Source organism: Saimiri boliviensis, chromosome 19, assembly GCF_048565385.1.
Source record: "Saimiri boliviensis isolate mSaiBol1 chromosome 19, mSaiBol1.pri, whole genome shotgun sequence".
Lineage (NCBI taxonomy): Eukaryota > Metazoa > Chordata > Mammalia > Primates > Cebidae > Saimiri > Saimiri boliviensis.
Genome location: NC_133467.1, coordinates 42,001,303 through 42,021,222, shown reverse-complemented (window position 1 = coordinate 42,021,222; position 19,920 = coordinate 42,001,303). Strand labels below are relative to the sequence as shown.

Here is a 19,920-nt window from a genome sequence, read left to right as displayed (position 1 = left end):
CCACAGTGGAATTCTTGGTTCCTCAGGACCTTGTGGTGGACACCTTCTTTCACTGAGCATTCACAGGGTGGCTATTAGGTGCCAGGCCCTGCTCTGGCCTAGGGGCACCATAATGAGTAAATATCAGGTCACTACCCCATGGAACCCACCACTGCAGGGGCATCGAGAGGGGGAGAAAGCGATGTGGCCTGTGTGTGTCCTTCTCACGTGGTCACCTGCCAGGTCCTGGGGGAGTGGGAGCCAGTGCAAGGAGAGAAGCCCAGTGAGCAAGGCAAAGGCACGATGTCAGACCCAGGGCCTGAGACCCCGTCCTGCAGCCGGGCAGCTTCTGGAGTGGACAAGGAGCAGCAGGGAAGGTCGTGGCCTGGTGTTCTGGGGTCCACTGGCCCGTCTCATTCCTGTGGGTGCCAGAATTTGTCCAAAGGGAGGACTCGGTGTCTCTGGAAACAGCAGGCCAGAGACAGGATGTTTCAGAAACGGAGGAAGGAACTGTACATCGTGGAAACAGAGTATGGGTTTACAGTAGTGCGTCTCTTTCTAATAACTAGTTAGCGTGTTCCTGTTGATGGAAAATATTGGGGTTGTAAGTTCCCCTGGATCTTCTCATTGTCGTGTAAGTTCATTTGTTCCCCCTCCCTCCTGTCTTTCCTCCCTCCCCTCCTTCCTTCCTCCCTCCCTCCCTCCCTCCCTTCCATCATTCTCTTTTCTTTTTCTTTCTCTTCTCTCTCTCACTTTCTTTCTTTCTTTTAAACTTTTTTGAATAGACCACACTGTACTGAAACCCACATTATTTACCAAAATCTCTGGAGCTGCTTCTGTCTTTCAGGCAGGAATGTCATCCTGTATCCCTCAGCCCCTCCCAGCCTCCTTCTCCTTTGATTTGTGGGTGCCCCTGGGGCAGCTGCTGAGTCTCAGGGGTTTCTAGTCTTCATCAAGTTCTGCCCACCTGGATGATTTGCCCCTGTCCCTACCAGAAGCCTGCACTGTCTAGATCACTGAGGCTGCTTCCCCCTAACTGATCTGCTGTCTGTATTCCGAGGGCACCCCAGCAATAGAGGCAAAAGGCACAGGCATTGAAATCTCCAGCTGCTCTGACCCTAGGTTGGTGCACTTCCATGCCAAGTACTAAGCACACAAGAATCTGATGCCACCAAAACCTGATTTGGGTCTGCTGCCTCCTAATTTATTTTTTAGAGCAGTTCTAGGTTTACAGATAAATTGAGTAGATAGTACAGAGAGTTCTCCTAGGCTCCCCTGACGTCCAGTACACAATTTTCCTATTAGTGCGTTGTATTAGTGTGGTCTATCTGTTAACAATTGATCAACCAATATTGATACATCATTAGTAACTAAAGTTCATAGTTGACAGTAGGGTTCATTCTTCCAGTTTTCATAGATCGAGTTTTGGCAATTACATAATGTTGTAAACCCCCAATACAGCATCATATAAAATAGTTTCAGTGCTGAAGATTCCCTGCACTTCACCATTTCCTGCCTCCTCTCCTCCACCCCTGACAACCACTCGTCATTTCACTGTTTCTCTCTTTTAGACTTTTCAAGAACGTCCTACAGTTGGAATCATAAAGTAGATAGGTTTCCCAACTGGCTTCTTGCTTAAGTGATGGGCTTAAACTTCCTCCATGTCTTTTTGTGGCTTGATGGCTCATTTTAAAAAATCACTGAATTAGATTTCATTGTATGGCTACAACACAGTTTGTTTATTCATTCACGTTGTGAAAGACATCTTGGTTCTTCCAAGTTTTGACACTGATGAATAAAATTGCTGTAAGTACTTATGTGCAGGATTTTGAGTGAACTTCAGTTTTCCCAAGTGACTGTACCATTGTGATTTTCACTAGCTACGGAGAGTTCTGGCTGCTCCTCATCTTTGACAGCATTTGGTGTGTTTACCTTTTTGCATTTTAGCCATTCTAATAGGTTTCCAGTGATAGCTCGTTGTTTTAATGTGCAATTCCCTAGTGACCAACGATTTTGAGCACTTTGTATATGCTTATGCACCATCTGTATATTTTATTGGTGATGTGCTCAGATCTCTCACCTATTATTATTTTTTTGCCTTGTGTTGCTTAGTTCTCAGAATTCTTCATATATTTGAGAGAGCAGTGTTTTATCAGATTATTTTGTATATATTTTCTGCCAGTCTTTGACTTGCTTTTTTCATTATCTTCAAAGTGTCTTTCATAGAGCAGAAGTTTTTCATTTTCACGAGGCTCAACTTTATTTTTTTCATTCATGGATTGCGCTTTGGGGTGTGTATCTAAGAAGTTATCATGGAACCCACGTTCCCGAGCTCTGTTCCTATGTGATCTCCTGGGATTCTCATGGTTTTGCACCTTACCTTTAGGTGTAAGATTCATTTGCTAAAGGGCATAGCATGCACACCTAGATTCATTGATTGATTGGTTGATTTTGTGTTTGGTTGTCTAACTGTTCTAGCACCATTATTTGGAAAGGCTATCCTTGCTGCTTTAAATTGTCTTTAAACCTTTATGAAAGATCAGTGGACTGTATGTAGGCCTGTTTCTGGGCTCTGTATTCTTTTCCACAGATCTTATTTGTGTGTTTTTCCTCTTTTCACCAACTTCAAGCTGTTTTGGTTTCTGTAGCTTTCTAGTAAGTCCTGAAGTCGGTAGTACCAACTTTAGGGTTTTATTTCTTAACTTCATCATGACAACCTGATTGAGATTGTTGTAGTCAAACTTGGAAATGTGTGAGATTCCCCCTTAGTTTGGTCTTCAAGGGGTTTTTAATGCTCAAGGCAGGCCACCCTCAGCTGCTAGTAATCTGTGAATATCACTGAAGTGCTCCTCCCAGTGGCTGGCCCAGTAGCTTCTGTTCCTGGTGAGCTGAGACTCCTTGTGTGTTAGCCTGTCTCGCTCAGTTCTAGGGTGGCAGTTTTCCCTGTGACCTCACTTCTCTGGTCCAGCCTAGAAGAGCTGACTTTCAGTTTGTTCAGCTTTTCTGTGGCTGTGAGGATAAGTGAGGACTCCCTAGCTCTTTCCGTGTTGGAGTGGAAACCCAAAAGTTCATTCTAGAGTTACTTGTAATAAAAGTCACCCATTGTCAGTGTACAGCTTAATCATTTTAGGTGGATTTATAGAATTGTGCCGCCATCAGCAGAGTTCTATTTCAGTGCATTCTTGTCGCTTCCCCAAACTCCCTTGAGCCTCTTTGTAGTCATTTCCTTTCCTAATCCCTAGTCCCCATGCCTAGATCTGAATAGAATAAATATTTGGATAACGGACTTCATTATATTTACATCTTCATGTGTTTGGGACTTTATATAGTGGACTTTCATCTTCCCTTTCTGACAAATAGAGAAGAGGTTGCATTCTAGGGATGTTTTTGGGGAAACATAACAGTAGTCCTGTTTATGGTTCTCCTTGAATTGGTTCATCTGTGCTGGTGAGTGGTACTTGCTACAAAACCTTGTCTTGTGAGCACAAGGAAAGGAAATCTTCAAAAATTGGCCATTAAAACAGAGATGATACATTTTTACATAGTAATATGTGGAGTTAAATATTAAACCATCTTTATTCTTTTTCCCCCACCTTTTTTTTTTTTTTCCACAGAGTTTTTGCTTTGTGCCCAGGCTGAGTGCAATGGCGCGATCTCAGCTCACTGCAACCTCTGCCTCCTGGGTTCAAGTGATTCTCCTGCCTCAGCCTCCTGAGTAGCTGGGATTATAGGTGTCCACCACCACAGCCAGCTAATTTTTGTATTTTTAGTAGAGACAAGTACCATATTGGCCAGGTTGGTCTCTAACTCTTGACCTCAGGTGATCTGCCTGCCCTGGCCTCGTAAAGTGCTAGGATTACAGGCATGAGTCGCCACACCAGGCCTGAAGCATCTCTTTCTTCTTTCAGAAATACGGTTGATAATAGTAACGCCGCACTCCTTGTGTGCCTGAAATGCCCCACATTGTCTTCTTCAGGTGGGAAGCGCTCTGGAACAGCCAGATAAAGGTGAGGGCAAGACTTTATTGTAGTTCTTTGACCGATTGATTGATTTTTGCTCTGAGGGGCGTTAGCATCTGTGTATCGGAAATAGAATTCAAGAGGAGAGACAGCACCCGTGTTAGTTTCCTCCTGCTGCCTGTGATCACATCACCACAAACCGGTGGTTTGAAGCCACAGAAGTCTGGAATGAAGCGGCTGGGTTTTCTGATCAGGGTCATGTGAAGCTACAATCTGGGAATGGTCTGGCTATGGGTTTTCTCTAGCGCTCAGGCTATTTTTCTGAGTTCATTACATGTATTGAAGGAGTTTCTATTCTTGTTGGTGGGGGACTGAGGGCCCTTTTTCTGTGCTGACTGTCAACCAGGAGACACTCTGACTTCAGAGGCCACCTGCTTTCCTCCTTACCTGTCTTTCCCATCTTTCAACCAATAACCACTCATGGAGTCCTTCTCAAGCTCTGACTTCCCTTCTCTGACTTCATCTTCTCCAGCCAGCTGTGGAAAGCTCTGTCACTGTGGAGTGATGTGATTCGATCCAGTTCATGCAGGTAACCTAACCATCTTCAAGTCATGTAACTGCCATATTCCAATGTAATCACAGGAATGCTGTCTCATCACCTTAAGAGGCTTCAGAGACAAGCGTATGGCATGTTTGGGGACCATTTCGGAAATTCCGTCTACCGCAGTTGGACACTCACATTCCCCCATCTGCAAAATACATTCACCCTCTCCTCTAAAGTTTCCAAATTTCATATTAAAGCATTAGTTCAACATGAAAAATGTCACATAGACCACATCAGATCCAAAGTTTAAAATCTCATCTAAAGCATCCACACCAGGTGTGGATGAGGCCTCTGAGGGTGTCCATTAAATACAGATCCTGGACATAATGTCCTTACCTCCGTCGACCCGTCACACTGAACAAACTGCTCATCTGCTCCTAATGTGGAATGGCGGGACAGACACAGAAGGACAACTACGGTGATTCTAGTTCAAAAAGAAGGACCATGGAAGGGAGAAAGAAGTCACCGACCCACAGTCGTTTGGAAATGGAGCTGGGCAAAATCCAGCAGGAGGTTCTTAAGTAGGATCCACAGCCGGGGACTGCCCCTCCATCCTGTGGGACTTTGCCTCTGGGATCTTTGCTCTGCATTTCTTGAAACCATTATTATCTATCTTAATTTTCCCCCCACTCCTTTGGTTCTTCTTTCTCCTCATGGCAGCATCCTCCGCTTAATCCTTGGTCCGTCACCCCCGGCAGAATTGGTCAGATAGTGCCCGTGTCACAGTGCTGACCGTGTCCACGAGGGGCTGTCCTTGTGAGCCCGTGCTCCTCTGGGACCGTCTTCACTGACCTGACCTCAGTCATGATTGCTTTCAGCTGCCCTGGCTGGCTTCGGAGAAAACCTAAGACCATGGAGACCCAGAGCCATTCTCTGCCCTGTCTATCTCCAGGAGAGGAAGAAAATAACAGGGATCTTCATGGAGAAATGACCCCCGTGAGGGCCTGGACTCTCCAGCAGTCACAGCAGAGGAAACGCCCTGAGGAAGCATGGAGGAGCTGAACGCCCGGACTGGGAAAGCAGGTTTGTGTTGAGCACTATTTAATTCTCATGTGCTCCCTGCCCCGATCTACAAGCCAGTGAAAGACAACGGACTGAGAATAAGTAATAGGCCTATAGAACCATGATGAAGAATTGTCCAAGGAAAGGCCCCTTTACTCTGTTTGCAAGGTGACATTGCTGTATTTAATCCAAAGTTTTCTGAAAGGCAGCAGTGAGTTTCCTCCCTGCTTGGCACAGGGAGGCTGAGGCCAAGGCTTGTGAGGTGTATCTGCTGCCACCAGGTGGTCAGGGAGCCTGGAGAGTCTTAGACTTTCTGGGCTTCAGTTTTCTCATCAGTAAAGTAGGGGCTTAGTGCACCTTTCTGAGGTCCCTTCCTGCTCTGTTTTCCCTGAGCCGTTGAGGGGCTAAGATGGTTTTTAACACTGCCTGGACCTGTAACCCGCACTGACCTCTTTGGCTCTGACTCCTGACTGGCCCCTGTGTGTCTCCTGCAGAGCCTGAGCTGAGTCCACACCCTGGAAGCCCAGAACCGAGGAGACAGAGGGAAGAAAGAAAGTCGGCAGGTGTTTGGAGAAGAGAAGAACCTGCAGAGGACGAGTCAGCGCTGGAACAGGGGGGACCGAAGCCGGCGAGAGTGAGCACAGACGGGGCCAGGAGCCTCGGGGGATGGGCAGCGGGCCTGTGATCATGCAGCCACGCCAGGAGCAGCGCACGCTGAGCAGGGGGGACCGAGAGAGAAACCTACTCCGCAGGAGTCTCCTGAGCCTGGCCAGGGAGAGCCAAAGGGTGGATCAGAGCTGGTTTGTAGTGAGGGGCAGCACCGCTCCAAGACGGAGAGGATGCGACCGTGGGCCCCCGCCCCAGACCCCGGAGCCTCGACCTCGGGGCTCCCGTAGCAGTGGATGCTCTTCAGGTCAGCGTGGATTAGAGGGAATCACCGTGCTTGGAGAAGGGTGAGCGATGTCCGTTCTGACACCACACAGCTCTGCCCTAGGTCAGGTGCCAGAGTCAGTGATTCTTGCCAGTATACGAGGCAGTGATACTTCCACTACTCCTCTGTACTTTGAGTTGAGGAAGGTCTCTATGTGAAGAGTATTTACTGGGTGTTTAATTTTCTCTACACCGTGTTAAGCACTTGGGGGTCAGATAGAAGTTTCCCCAAGGAACTGAAGCCCATGAGAGAAAGAAGACAGAGACATGATTTCAAGAAAATAGGGTAGTTCTCCGAAAGTGAGGTGTCATGGCAGCCCAGAGGATGGGAGTGTAGGTGAAGACATTGCTCCTAAGGACAAGGGGAACCGTAAGAGGGATTCTTCAGAGCAGTCCTGTTTTTCCCCCAGTGTCCCACAGAAGAAGATCCTGGGGCATGACTGGTGTAGAGCAGGGTCTACAGGTGTAGGAGGGGGACTTGCTGCATCTTGGGAGAAATGATAACATCCCTGGGTGGACATTTTGGAGAGGAATGTCAGTGATTGGATTGGATATCTGTAGTCAGTTTTATTCTATCTTCGGTGAACACTGCTGAGAACTTCCTTTGTGCCAAACCCTGAGCTGGGAATCATGAACACAGAGATGAGTAGAATCCGATCTCGGCTTTCACAGAACTCTCAGTCTAGTGACTAGCGAGTTATGAGACGTGTAGTGATGGTGACTTCATTAGAGCAAGTGGCTCATGCTGCATGGAGATGACCTCAGTGGATGGCCTGGTCCCCCTTGTGGTTGTTATCGACAGCTGGAGGACTTGCTTTGGGACAGTGACCCTGGACTTCTATCAGGTGTCAGCATCTTAGGTACAAGCAACACCTCAGTTCCTGTTGGGTCAAAACAGTGAAGACTGCCAAGGTGATCAGAGGACACTAGTGACATCAGTAGCTACTGATGAGGTCCTGGCCAGCTAGGGAAATAAAGATGTAAGTGTAACAATGATTCTAAATTTATTTTTTTTTTTTTTTTTTTTGAGACGGAGTTTCGCTCTTGTTACCCAGGCTGGAGTGCAATGGCGCGATCTCGGCTCACCGCAACCTCCGCCTCCCGGGTTCAGGCAATTCTCCTGCCTCAGCCTCCTGAGTAGCTGAGATTACAAGCACGCGCCACCATGCCCAGCTAATTTTTTGTGTTTTTAGTAGAGACGGGGTTTCACCATGTTGACCAGGATGGTCTCGATCTCTCGACCTCGTGATCCACCCGCCTTGGCCTCCCAAAGTGCTGGGATTACAGGCTTGAGCCACCGCGCCCAGCCTCTAAATTTATTCTTAACATAATGAGCAGAGATTTTCTGTCTTCTAAGTTAAATACTTTTTAGACTTCAAGATTCACCCACGTCGAAAATAACATATATATCGGCCATATTTCTGCCCTGAGATGATTTCTCCCTGTCCTTACCTGAAGCCTGCACTATCTGGGGCACTGAGTCTGTCTCAGGCTCACTGATCTGCCCTCTGGATTCCAGGGACACCCACAGAGCCAGTGGTTGAAGGCACAGGTGTTGATGTCTCCGACTGTTCTGACTCCAGCTTGGTGCACCTCAACACCCAGTATGAACCACACATAAAAGGATGCCACCACAATTTTGATTTGTGGGTGTTGCATCCTAACTTTAATAAAATGTAGTGGACATTATTTTTTACAAGAATTCTAGGTTTACAGATAAATTGAGCTGATAATACAGGGAATTCCCCTATTCTCGCCTGTCTCCTAGCACAGTTTTCTCTATCATTAGTATCATGCACTGCTGGGATATATATTTACAATTGATTAATCAATATTGATACATTATTATTAACTAAACTCTATAGTTTGCGTTAGGGTGCATTCTTTGAGTTTTACAGTTCTACGGGGCTTGACAATTACCATGTCATGAATCCCCAGTACAGTATCACACAGAAGATTTTTACTGCTGAAAACCTCCTTGTGTTCAACCAATTCATCCCTCCTGCACACTTGGCAATCACTGATCATTTCAATATCTCTACCATTTTGACTGTCCTGGAATGTCCTAGTGTTGGAATCATACAGTGTGTAGAGTCTTTAGACTAGTTTCTTCTTAGCATTCTGTGTTTAAAGTGCCTCCATGTCTTCTGGTGGCCTGCTAGCTCATTTCATTGATCACTGAATCCTATTCTCTTGTACAGATATACCACAGTTCGTTCAGCCCCTCACTTACTGAGGGACATTTTGGTTACTTTCAGTTTTTGTTAAGTATGAGTAAAACTCTTGTACATACTTAGATGCAAGTTTTTGAGTGAACATGTTTTCACATTACTTTGGTAAGTATCTAAAACTGCTGTTTTCAGGATTATGTGGCAAGGCGGTGTTTAGCTTTTTATTTTTATTTTTATTTTAAAAAGTACCTGCCAAACTGTTTTCCAAAGTGACTAGCATTTTGCATTTCCACTAGCAGCGAGTGAGAGTCCCCATTGCTCTGCATCTTTGACAGCCTGTGGTATTGTCACTTGTTTGGATTTGAGCCTTCCTGTTAGGTGTATAGTATAGTGTAGTGGCGTCTCATTGGTTTAATATGCAGTTTCCTAGTGACGCATGGTTTTGAGCATCTTTTTCATATGCTTATTTGCCGTCCATATATCTTTTCTGGTGAAGTATCCAGGTCTTCTGCCCATTTCTAAATTGGGTTTTTTGCTTTTTTATTATTGAGTTTTAAAAGTCCTTTATATATATTGGACACCAGTCTTTCATCAGATCTGTATTTTGCCAATTTTTTTCCCAGTCTATCACTTGGTTATTCATTTTCTTAACAATGTCTTTGACAGAGCAGAAGTTTTTAATTTTTATGAAGTTCAACTTCTCCACTTTTTCTTTCCTGGATTATGCTTTTGGCATTGTATCTGAGAAGTCATCACCAATCCCAAGTCACCCAGATCTTCCTCTATGTGATAATCCAGGAGTCTTACAGTTTTGCACCTCACATTCAGGTGTAAGATCCATTTTGTGAAAGGTGTAAAATCTTTCCTAGATTTATTCATTTTCCACACGTGGATATCTAGTCATTCTAGCACCATTTGTTGAAAAGACTGTCCTTTCCCTGTTAAATTGCCTTTGTGCCTTTCTCAAAGATCTGTCGAGTATCTGTGTAGGTGTATTCCTGAGCTCGGTATGCTTTTCTAGTGACCTATTTGTCTGTTTTTTCTTTCTTCACCAATTTCCACATTGTTTGGTTACTGTAGCTCTATAATTAGTACTGAAGTGGGCAGTGTCAGTTCTCTGGGGATTTTTCTGATCTTTACAGTGAGAACCTGGTTGGGCTCCTGGTGGTAACACTTAGAAGAGTGTGAGATCCCCACTAAATCTGAGACCCAAGGAGTTTTGAATGCTCAAGCCAGGCCATCCTCAGCTTCTAGTAATCTGTGAGGACCATTGAAGCGCTCCTCCCAGTTGCTGGCTTCAGCAGCTTCTGTTCCCTGTATCTGCCTGTGTGTCTTGTTTTCAGCATGGCAGTTTGCCCTGTGACCTCTCCTCTAGTCCCTCTGATAACAGGGTTGATAATTTTCAGTTTGTTCACCTTTCTTCTTGTTGTGAGGACAAGTGGTGACCTCCTAGCTCCTTACAAGTTGGAGTAGAAACCAGGAATTTCATTTAACAAGTTACTTGTAATAAAAGTCACTAATTGCAAATGTACCATTGAGTAATTTCAGTAGACATACAGAATTTTGCAGCCATCACCTCAGTCCCCTCTTAGAATACATTTCCTCCCTCCCCAGATTCCCCAGAGCCTCTTTGCAGTCATTTTCCAATCCCTGGTCACCACGACGGAGCCTGAACAAAATAAACATTTGGAAAACAGACAACATTCCATTTCAGCTTTTATTAGATTGGAATTTTATACAATGGACCGTTGTCTTGCTCTTGTGGCAACTAGAGGAGATACTTTATTCTAAGGACTTTCTCTGGGGGAACTTAGTAGTCGTCCCGTTTATTGCTCTCCTTGAATTGGTTCATCTGTGCCGGTGTCAGGCAGTTGCTATCAAACCTTGTCTGGTGGGCATGAGTGAAAGACCTAAAAGAAAATCTTCTATTAGAAATGCAGAAGATGAATTTGCAGATAATGTTATGCTGAGTTAAGTTTGTTTTTTTGTTTTTGGTTTTTTTTTTTTTTTTTTTTTGAGCTGGAGTTTTGCTCAGGCTGGAGTGCAATGGCACAAACTCGGCTCACTGCAACCTCTGCCTCCTGTGTTCAAGCAATTCTCCTGGCTCAGCCTCCTGAGTAGCTGGGATTACAGGCATGCACCACCACGCTAAGGTAGTTTTGTACTTTTAGTAGAGACGGGGTTTCTCCATGTTGCTCAGGCTGGTCTTGAACTCCCAACCTCAGGTAATCACCCACCTTAGCCTCCTAAAGTGCTTGGGTTACATGCCTGAGCCACCATACCTGGCTGGGAGTTAAGTATTTTACCATCTTTTTTCTTTCAGAATTTGAGTTGATAACACTGAGGAGACACTTTTCACCTGCATGAAATGCCCTACGTTATCTTCTTCCAGTTGCATGGGCTCTGGAACAGCCCTTGCAGTCCTCCCATAAAGGTAAATATAACATTTTACTGTAGTTCTTTGCTTTTTTTTTCTTTTTTGTGCTTATAGGGATTAGCATACATGTATGTGAAAATATAAAGAGTACAGATAGGCACCTGTAACTAGTTTTCTGTTGCTACCTCTTAACACATTATAACAAGTTAGTGGTTTGAAACCACAGAAATCAGGAGTGATTGGGTTCTCTGATCAGGGTCTTAGGAGGCTGAAATCCAGTTATGTGCTGCCTGTGTTTTTCATCTAGAGCTCAGGATACTCTTCCAAGTTCACTACAGATGTATTGGCAGAATCCATCTTCTTGTGGGCGGAAGACTGACATCCTTTTGCAGTCCTCCTGGCTCTCAGCCAGGAGACACCCAACTCCAGAGGCCATCTGCATTCTTTCTCACTTTCCCCATCTTCCAACCAACAACAGCTCATAGAATTCTTCTCCAGCTCCCATCTCCTACCCACTAGAGAAATCTGTGACACTTAGGGAGTGATGTAATTAGATCCGGCCCACTCAGGAAATCTTAGCCTTTGAATTAGTCTGTTCTTGCAATGTTATAATGACCTGAGGCTGGGTGATTTATAAAGAAAAGAAATTTAATTAGGTCATGGTTCTGTGGGCTGGCAGGGGAGGGATGGATGGAGAGAGGGCGGGAGGGAGAAAGAGAGAGCGAGAGAGACAGAAAGAGAGAGAGAGAAAGGGGAAGTGCTGCATGGTTGTAACGAGGCAGATCTCATGGAAACTCTATCATGCGACAGCACTTGGGGGGTGGTTCTAAGCTATGAGAAACCATCCCCATGATCCAATAACCTCCTGCCAGGCCCCAGCTCCAACACTCAGGATTATAATTCAACATGAGATTTGGGTGGGGACACAGAGCCAAACCATATCACTCTAAAATCATATGACTGCCCTGTAACAACGTAATCACAGGAATGTCTCATCAGCTGAACAGGTTCCAGAGATAAGGGTACAGCATGTTTGGAGACCATTTTAGAAATTCCACCTATCACAGTTCAACTTCTGGGCCCCAGACATTCACGTTCCTCACAGATGCAAAAGGCATTCACCCTGTCACCTAAGGTTTCCAAGTTTCCTGTCATTATGCATTAGTGCAAAGTGAAAAATGTCATGTAGCTTTAATCTGACCAAAAGTTTAAAAGCTCATTTAAATCATGTACACCAAGTGTGAATGAGGCTTCTGAGGGTGTCCGTTCAGTACAGATTCTTTTTATTTGAGAGTGAGTCTTGGTCTGTCACCCATGCTGGAGTGCATTGGTGCGATCTTGGCTTTTTGCGACTTCTGCCTCCTGGGTTCAAGCGATTCTCCTGACTCAGCCTCTTGAGTAGCTGGGCATACAGACATGCACCACTGCATTCAGCTAATTTTTTTGTGTTTTTAGTAGAGATGCGGTTTTGCCCTGTTGGACCCGCTAGTCTGAAACTCCTGACCTCAGGGGTTATCTCCCTCAGCCTCCCAAGGTGCTAGGATTTCAGGCATGAGCCACCAAGCCCGGCCCAAGTACAGATCCTTGATATAATTCCCTTACTCCTGTTGACCCGTGAAACTGAACAAACAGCTTATCTGTCTTCAGTGTGCAGTGGTGGGACAGTCACAGAATAACACTGCTAGTGATTCTTGTTCATTTCCTGATTAGGCTCCACAGCCTGGAACTAACCCTCTGTGACAGGGAGCTTTGGCTCCGGGCTCTACATTTTTTCCCATCATTATTGAAAACATTTTATTTTCCTTCTTCCCCCACTCTTTTGGTTCTTCCCTTTTCTCCTCGTGGCAGCATCCTGCACTTAATCCTTGTTGCATTATCCCAGCAGAATTGGTCAGATATTGCGTGTGTCACAGTCCTGACCGTCTCTACGAGGGGCTGTCCCTGTAAGCCCGTGCTCCTCTTCACTGAGCTGACCTCTGGCAGTCATGATTGCTTTCAGCTGCCCTGGCTGGCTTAGGCGAAAACCTAAGACTATGGAGTCCCAGAACCAATCTCTGCCCTGTCTATCTCCCAGAGAGGAAGAAAATAACAGGGATCTTCTTGGAGAAATGACCCACATGAGGGCCTGGACTCTCCAGCAGTTACAGCAGAAGAAAGTTTCTGAAGAACAATGGAGGAGCTGAGAGCCCAGGCCGGGAAAGCAGGGTTGTGTGAAACACTATTTAATCCTGTGTGATCCCTGCCCCAATCTAGCAGCCAGTGAATGACAGCTGACCAAGTATAAATGCCAGGACTATGGAACTGGTATAAAGGGTTTGTCCAAGGATAGGACCTTTTACCGTTTTTGTTTTCACAGTGGAAACTGCTATTTTTCATCTAAAGTTTTCTGAACGGCAGCAGCCAGCTTTGGGAGGGCGAGTTACCTGCTCTGCACAGGGAGGCTGAGGCCAAGGCTTGTGTGGGATCTGCTGCCACCAAGTGGTGAGGAGGGAGCCTGGGAGAGTCTCAGTCTTTCTGGGCTTCAGTGTTTCCTCATCAGTAAGATAGAGGCTTGTTGTACCTCTCTGAGTTCCCTTCCCGCTCTGTTTTCTCTGAGCCTCTGAGGAATTGAGATGCTTTTCAATACTGCCTGGGACCCTCATCTGAGTCCTGACTCTGTGTGTCTCCTGCAGGAGCCAGAGCTGAGTCTACACGCTGGAATCCCAGAGCTGTGGGAACAGGTGGAAGAAAGAAAGTCAACAGGTTTAGGGGATGAGAATAATCCACAAAGGACGAGCCATTGGTAAATGAAAACCAAAGAAGGGAGAATAAGGACAAACCAGGACAGAAGCCTCAGGGGAAATGGCAATGCTATGATCATTTAAACCCTCAAGGAGCAGTGCGAGCTGAGCAGTGGGGACTGAGAGAAACTGACTCGACAGGAGTCTCCTGCCTCTGGCCAGGGAGAACCACAGGTTAGATCAGAGCTGGTTTATAGTGAGGGGCAGCTTCAACTCCAAGAAAGGGTCGGAGGTTTGTAGTCAGTTTTATTCAGTCCTGGATGAACACTCCCCCGACCCAGGAGCCTCAGCGTCGCTGCTGCCGTAGCAGTGGATGCTCTTCAGGTCAGTGTGGGTTAGAGGGAATGACCATGTGGGAGAAGGGTTGGGGATGTCCGTTCTCACATTAAACTGCTCTGCCCTAGGTCAGGTGCCAGAGTAAGTGTCCCTTGCTTGATTATGAAGCAGTGATACTAATAATATTCCTCTGCACGTTCAGTTGAGAGAAGTTTCTCATAAATATTTATTGAGCATGTAATTTTCTTTATAGTGTGCTAAGCACTTGAGATTCAAGTGTTTAATGTCTCTCTAAAGAAACTCAAGCCAGTGAGTGGAAGAACACAAACAGGTCATTTGAACAAGATACGGTCGTTCTACCCAACTGAGGTGTTGTGGGAACTCAGAGGATGGGAGAGGATGTCAAAGGACATTGCTGCTAATGATGGGGAAGCCTAAGAGAACATTTTGAGAACAGACTAGTCTTCCTTGAAGCTCCCACAGGAGAGGATTCTGGGGCAGGGATGGTGTAAGGCAGGTGCCTCTCTAGGGAAGGGGATTTGCAGCCTCTGAGAGAAAGAGCATCCCTTACAAGACACTGGGGACAGAGATGTAGTGAAAGGGTTGGAGGTTTGTAATGCATTTTATTCAATCATAGATGAACACTGCTGAGAGGCCCCTCTGTGCTGGGCCCTTAGCTAAGGACCATGACCACAGAGGTGAGTAAAATAGGATCCCAGCTTTCACAGAATTCTCAATCTAGTGACTGCTGATTCATGAGAAGTGTAGTGATGGTGGGTTTGTTGGAACGAGTGGCCCATGCCTCATGAGATGACTGCAGTGGATGTCCTGGGCCAGTGACCCTGGACTTCAGCCATATTTCAGCATCTCGAGGTACAGTAGACCAACACCACAGCTCCATGTTGAGTCAAAGCAGTTAATGCAGCCAAGGTAGTCACAGGACAGTGATGATATCAGGAGCTATAGACTGTTTCCAGCTGGGGAAATAAAGAAGTAAATTTAATAAGTCTTGTAAATTTGTCCTTGCCATAATGATAAATAACTTTATCTTGATAATGAATGATATCCTGGTAAGTTAATTATAACTTACCATAATGAGAAATAACTTTATCTTGATAATGAATGATCTTCTGGTAAGTTAATTATAACTTACCATAATGAGAACTTTATGCTGAGTACAGCAGACACACAAGCCCTTGAGGACACATGCCTGAGGATTCTGATGAAGATGTGATGTCCACATATGTCCACAGTTGGACCTACAGGCCAGCTTTGAAACAGTGGAAGACCTAGTTTGAAATTCAAGATTGCTTTGAGTAGAAATTCACTTTATCTCTCTTTGCATGGCAATAGGGCTAATCTTCCCTAAGCTGCCCCTTACAAGAAAAGGAATCATACTGGTAAGAATTCAGACTTCAGCAAACATGAGTATGTAAGGAAGTCTTACAAATGTGTTCTAGCCACCTAGCAAGAAACCAGAAATTTAGCAAGTTTGTTCACATTCAGGACAGTTGTGTTCACTAGATCAGAGGCCCTGAGACACGAAGAAGAGACCCCCTAACAAGGGAAAGTGTTTCTTCCTGTCCTAGGACATCACTGCCAACTTCAGGGAAGCAGGAACACAGCTGCCCGCTTTACAGTATGGGCTGCTTTTGTGCCTGGAGTGTGTCTGATGTCCCAAGACCTGTACCTATTTCAGGGAGCCTTGGGAGGAGCCTGAATCACAGATGGAATTGGACAGTGCATGGAGATGGTTGAGCAGGACGAGGGTAAGTGCAGCGGCGTGGCCAGGTCCTACTGGGAGACGGTGAGCGGCACTGATGGGGACAGACAAGGATGAAGTCAAAAGTGTGCGCTTCTGTGTCAAAAACTCAAACCAATAACTAGTTTGCTTTCATAAGCAATAAGTATTTTTCTATTTACCTGAGAATTTAATCTCAAAACAGAAATCATAAAAATAGTAAGTCCCAGGCATAAACCCTAAACTATAGCTCATATTTATTCTTTCTAAATAGAGCTATTAGTAAAATTTTCTTCATAAAACATGTATTGTGCATATAAGAAGGTAAAAGTCGGCCGGGTATGGTGGCTCACGCCTGTAGTCCCAGCACTTTGGGAGGCCGAGGTGTGCGGATCACGAGATCATGATATCGAGACCATCCTGGCCAACATGATGAAACCCTATCTCTACTAAAAACACAAAAATTAGCCGAGCGTGGTGGCACATGCCTGTAGTCCACGCTACTTGGGAGATGAGACAGGAGAATCGCTTGAACCCGAGAGACAGAGGTTGCAGTGAACCGAGATTGCATCACTGCATTTCATCCTGGTGACAGCAAGACTCTGTCTCAAAATAAGAAAGAAAGAAAGAAAGAAAAGCAAAAGTCTTAGAATCATTGGCATTCCATAGAAGAGAGAATTAAATACAGTCAAGGGAAGACCCAAGTCTCATACTTCTCTTGTATATTCCAAAGGTCCAGGGAAATTCCAGGTCTAATTCCATGGAAAATAGAGGTGATTTTCCATGCTGCTAAAGCAAGGTTGCAGACACTTCTGAATTTTGGTCCCAATATGCTGGGAGGGTACACCTCTGTCCTGGAAGATGATACAGGAATCAATACTCTTCCTGTGACTCATTCTGGTCATTTGTCCAGCATCACAGAAACCAAAAAATGGAAATATGGCCAAATTCATGATTTGCTATCCCTCTTGTTCAGGTTTCTTGTTATTCTTAGGATAACAGCGTTACATGGAGGATTCTGATGAAGATATGCTGTCCAAATATGTGCACAGTTTTGAGCAAAATGCCTGGTACAAATTGATCAACAAGTAATTACTGAATAATTGTATGAATATTTACTGAATGACATGGATCCTAGTGATTGCTTTTATTGGCAGTGCTCGAAACTCATCCCTGTGTGACCTGAAGTAAGCCACATAACTTGGTGAACCTGCAGTTTCATCATTTTTATAATAAACCTGACATTTTCCTTCTGCCGCAGAATGTCTGGCTTCTGAGACACCAGAACATGTATATACATAAAGGCTTTGATGTATCTGAAAGCAGTATGCTGACAGTGTTGCTGGAGGATGATGCGGGCTGTAGAGAAGCACGCTTTCCAATGATTGATCCAGTCCTCCTTGCTTCACTTCCACATGAATGTTGGGCAGCCCAGGGTCACACCCACTGCACCCTGAACTCAGGCAAGCCCAGGAAGCAGCCAGACACAGGAGACCTGGGCTACAGAACGGTCTCCCAAGTCCCAGGCTCACAAAACCTGGGTGGCGATGAAAGCTGAGAAAGTGAGGAGGTGGTTCAGGGGATGACTCTTCCCTACTCGTTCCTGTCATCTCCAATCCACCTTCTATTGCACAGCAACCCGGAGGACCACCAACCACCCCTGACCATCACCTTGATCTTACTGTGTTTGGTTAGTGGGATGCAGCCACACATCAACGGCGTTAGACCAACTCAGAAAAATATCTCTCAAACAGTTTTCCATAAGGACCGCTCATGGCCCTGTTATTTTCAATATATGGAAAGATGAAATGAAAACAACAAAATCATATCAGGTTTACCAGACTTCCCAAGATAGATGGTCACATATGCCTTCAGGGCATCTCTATAAGAATGATTTTCATGACTTGACACCTTGAAAAGAGCTCTTCTGGGACTAAATTGACATCCATAAGTGACAAGAATGAGAGGTAGTGTTCAGTCACATTAAAAAACAAATCATCCCATATAGAGGAAGCTTTGGATATAGGAGCATCAAACTGGTCTTAAGTGAGATGAAAAGTCTCTTCTGCCACAAATATCAGTATAGTGATATCTGCCAGTAAGAAAATATAAATCAGCATAACCATGGGATGCAGCAAGAAGAATATTGAGCCAGGAAAGAAAACATTTTTAAAAAATGAATTCCTCATTCACTTTCTAGTGGATACAGAAAAAACTGCAGAAGAGTCAGAGGCTATCACGGCAGTGTAATAGGATGATGTGTTAAACTTGTGGAAAAGCCTTCAATTCTGTTTTCACATATGAGAAGGAGGCGTGACTGAATTCCTGACTAGCATTAAGAAAATATCACATGTTGGGAAACTGTTTCTGCCTTTACAATTTTATACACACAAGAGATAAAAAATGAGGCACATGCTGAGATGTATTGGGAATGAGGTGGGACTGTGGCATTGTAACAAGGGTACACAAATACTGAGAGTGACTGATAGAGGAACGGTCCCCATCGGTTGTGACCTCAGATGAGACCAGGAGGCCTGTGTTTCAGCAAACCCTGGGCAATTGGAATGAAGGGCTCCTAAGATTCCATGACACGTCCAGCTTCTAATTCTGTTATTGCAACAGCAGACGGTTACCTGGTACACAGGCCACTATCTCCCACACTCTTGTCAGAGTCTGAGCTAGAGGTGGCACCTTCAGTTCCCAGCTGAAGCATTGCGAATCTTGTTTTTGCGGTTAAGGACCCTAAAGTGCTGTGAGGATCAAGTTTTTCTCAACGGTAAGTTAAGAATTTGAGTTCTTGACATCCCCCAGTCCTGATGAAACCTATTTGATTTCCAGTTTTTAACCCATCATGTGTTTGGTTTTCTTCTCCCCAGTTTCTGGCTCTACCTGGGGTGAGTTGAAGTCCTGCCAGATGTCAGCATGGCGACATCTGGCAGGACTTGTTCCACGAAAACCACAGAGGTGAACTTTCCAGATACCATCGAGAATTCCTACTCCCAGCAGGAAGAGACCAAACTGAATTTCGGAGCCAGCAAAAATAGACTTCTTCTGAGCCAGGTGGCCTACTTCCAGAACTATCAGCTGCAGACATCCAGTAAGTTCTACAGGTTCACCACCATGAAACTGATGAATGATGTCCTGTCTTGTCTCGAGAAACTAACCACTCTGTACATCAAAATTAATTTTATCCTTCCCATACTTGTAGAAAATAGAAATGGGTACTTTAACATTTAGTTAAAGATGGAAGACAGAGGACGAAGTATTTAGCAACTGTTCCATGTCTGCAGTAAGGTGTGGGTGGGACTGGGGTTACAATCCCGCCTATTGATTTCTGACACAGGCACACAACCACCTGTTTTTCTCATCAAGAGGCTAAATCCATGTTTCCAGGAATCCTCTCTGTACCGTATAAGATCCTGCAGTCAAGTAGCATCCAGTCTGTTGGTCTCAATGTCTGAGGCTACTGAACTTCCATTAGGTTCTGGTTTCTGCTGAGGCCCAGTAGGCAAAGCTGTGTTCTGGGGACACGGCGGAAACACAGTGATAGCACACAGTACCCGCTGTGAGTGCTCGAAGGGGACCCTGCTCCTAATAGAAGCTGTGGTATGTGTATGTGGCGCCATCAAGAGCAGGGAGTAGCCTGGTACCGGTGCCTCAGCCTCCTGATTAGCTGTGATCCCTGGGAAGCACCACTGCAAATGGCTAATTTTTGTATATTTAGTAGAGGTGGAGTTCCACCATGTTGGCCAGGCTGGTCTTGAACCCCGAGGTCAAGTGATCTGCCTGCTTGGGCCTCCTAAAGTGCCGGGATTCCAGGCGTGAGCCGCTTCGCCTGCTCCACAGATTCTTTTTTCAGTAAAAGTTGTTAGAATTCATCCCTCGGTCTAGTCTCCTGTATAAATTTCTCTAACCATTCATTGACAATGACATATGATGAGATAAATCAGTATTGCAGCAAAGCTTCTGGAAAGCATTTAGGGCAATTTATGAAGATTTGTGGGAAAAAGTTTTTTTTTTTTATTGCATTTTAGGTTTTGGGGTACATGTGAAGAACATGCAAGATTGTTGCATAGGTACACACATGGCAGTGTGGTTTGC

General features: G+C 45.1%; 1 protein-coding gene across 20 annotated transcripts in view; it reads left to right on the top strand.

Annotated features, from left to right (window-relative positions):
* The window catches only part of LOC141582140 (NBPF family member NBPF1-like), a 60,808-nt gene that overhangs the window by 7,081 nt on the left and 33,807 nt on the right, over positions 1 to 19,920 (top strand). The window contains exons 3-7 of one of the 20 annotated variants that reach the window (XM_074389663.1): positions 3,888 to 3,986; positions 5,361 to 5,565; positions 6,039 to 6,178; positions 10,969 to 11,079; positions 15,778 to 18,916. In XM_074389663.1, the coding sequence (XP_074245764.1) occupies positions 18,742 to 18,916 (175 nt within the window). In that variant the 5' untranslated portion in view covers positions 3,888 to 3,986; positions 5,361 to 5,565; positions 6,039 to 6,178; positions 10,969 to 11,079; positions 15,778 to 18,741. The other 19 variants (XM_074389655.1, XM_074389650.1, XM_074389651.1 and 16 more) reach the window with 19 other exon arrangements.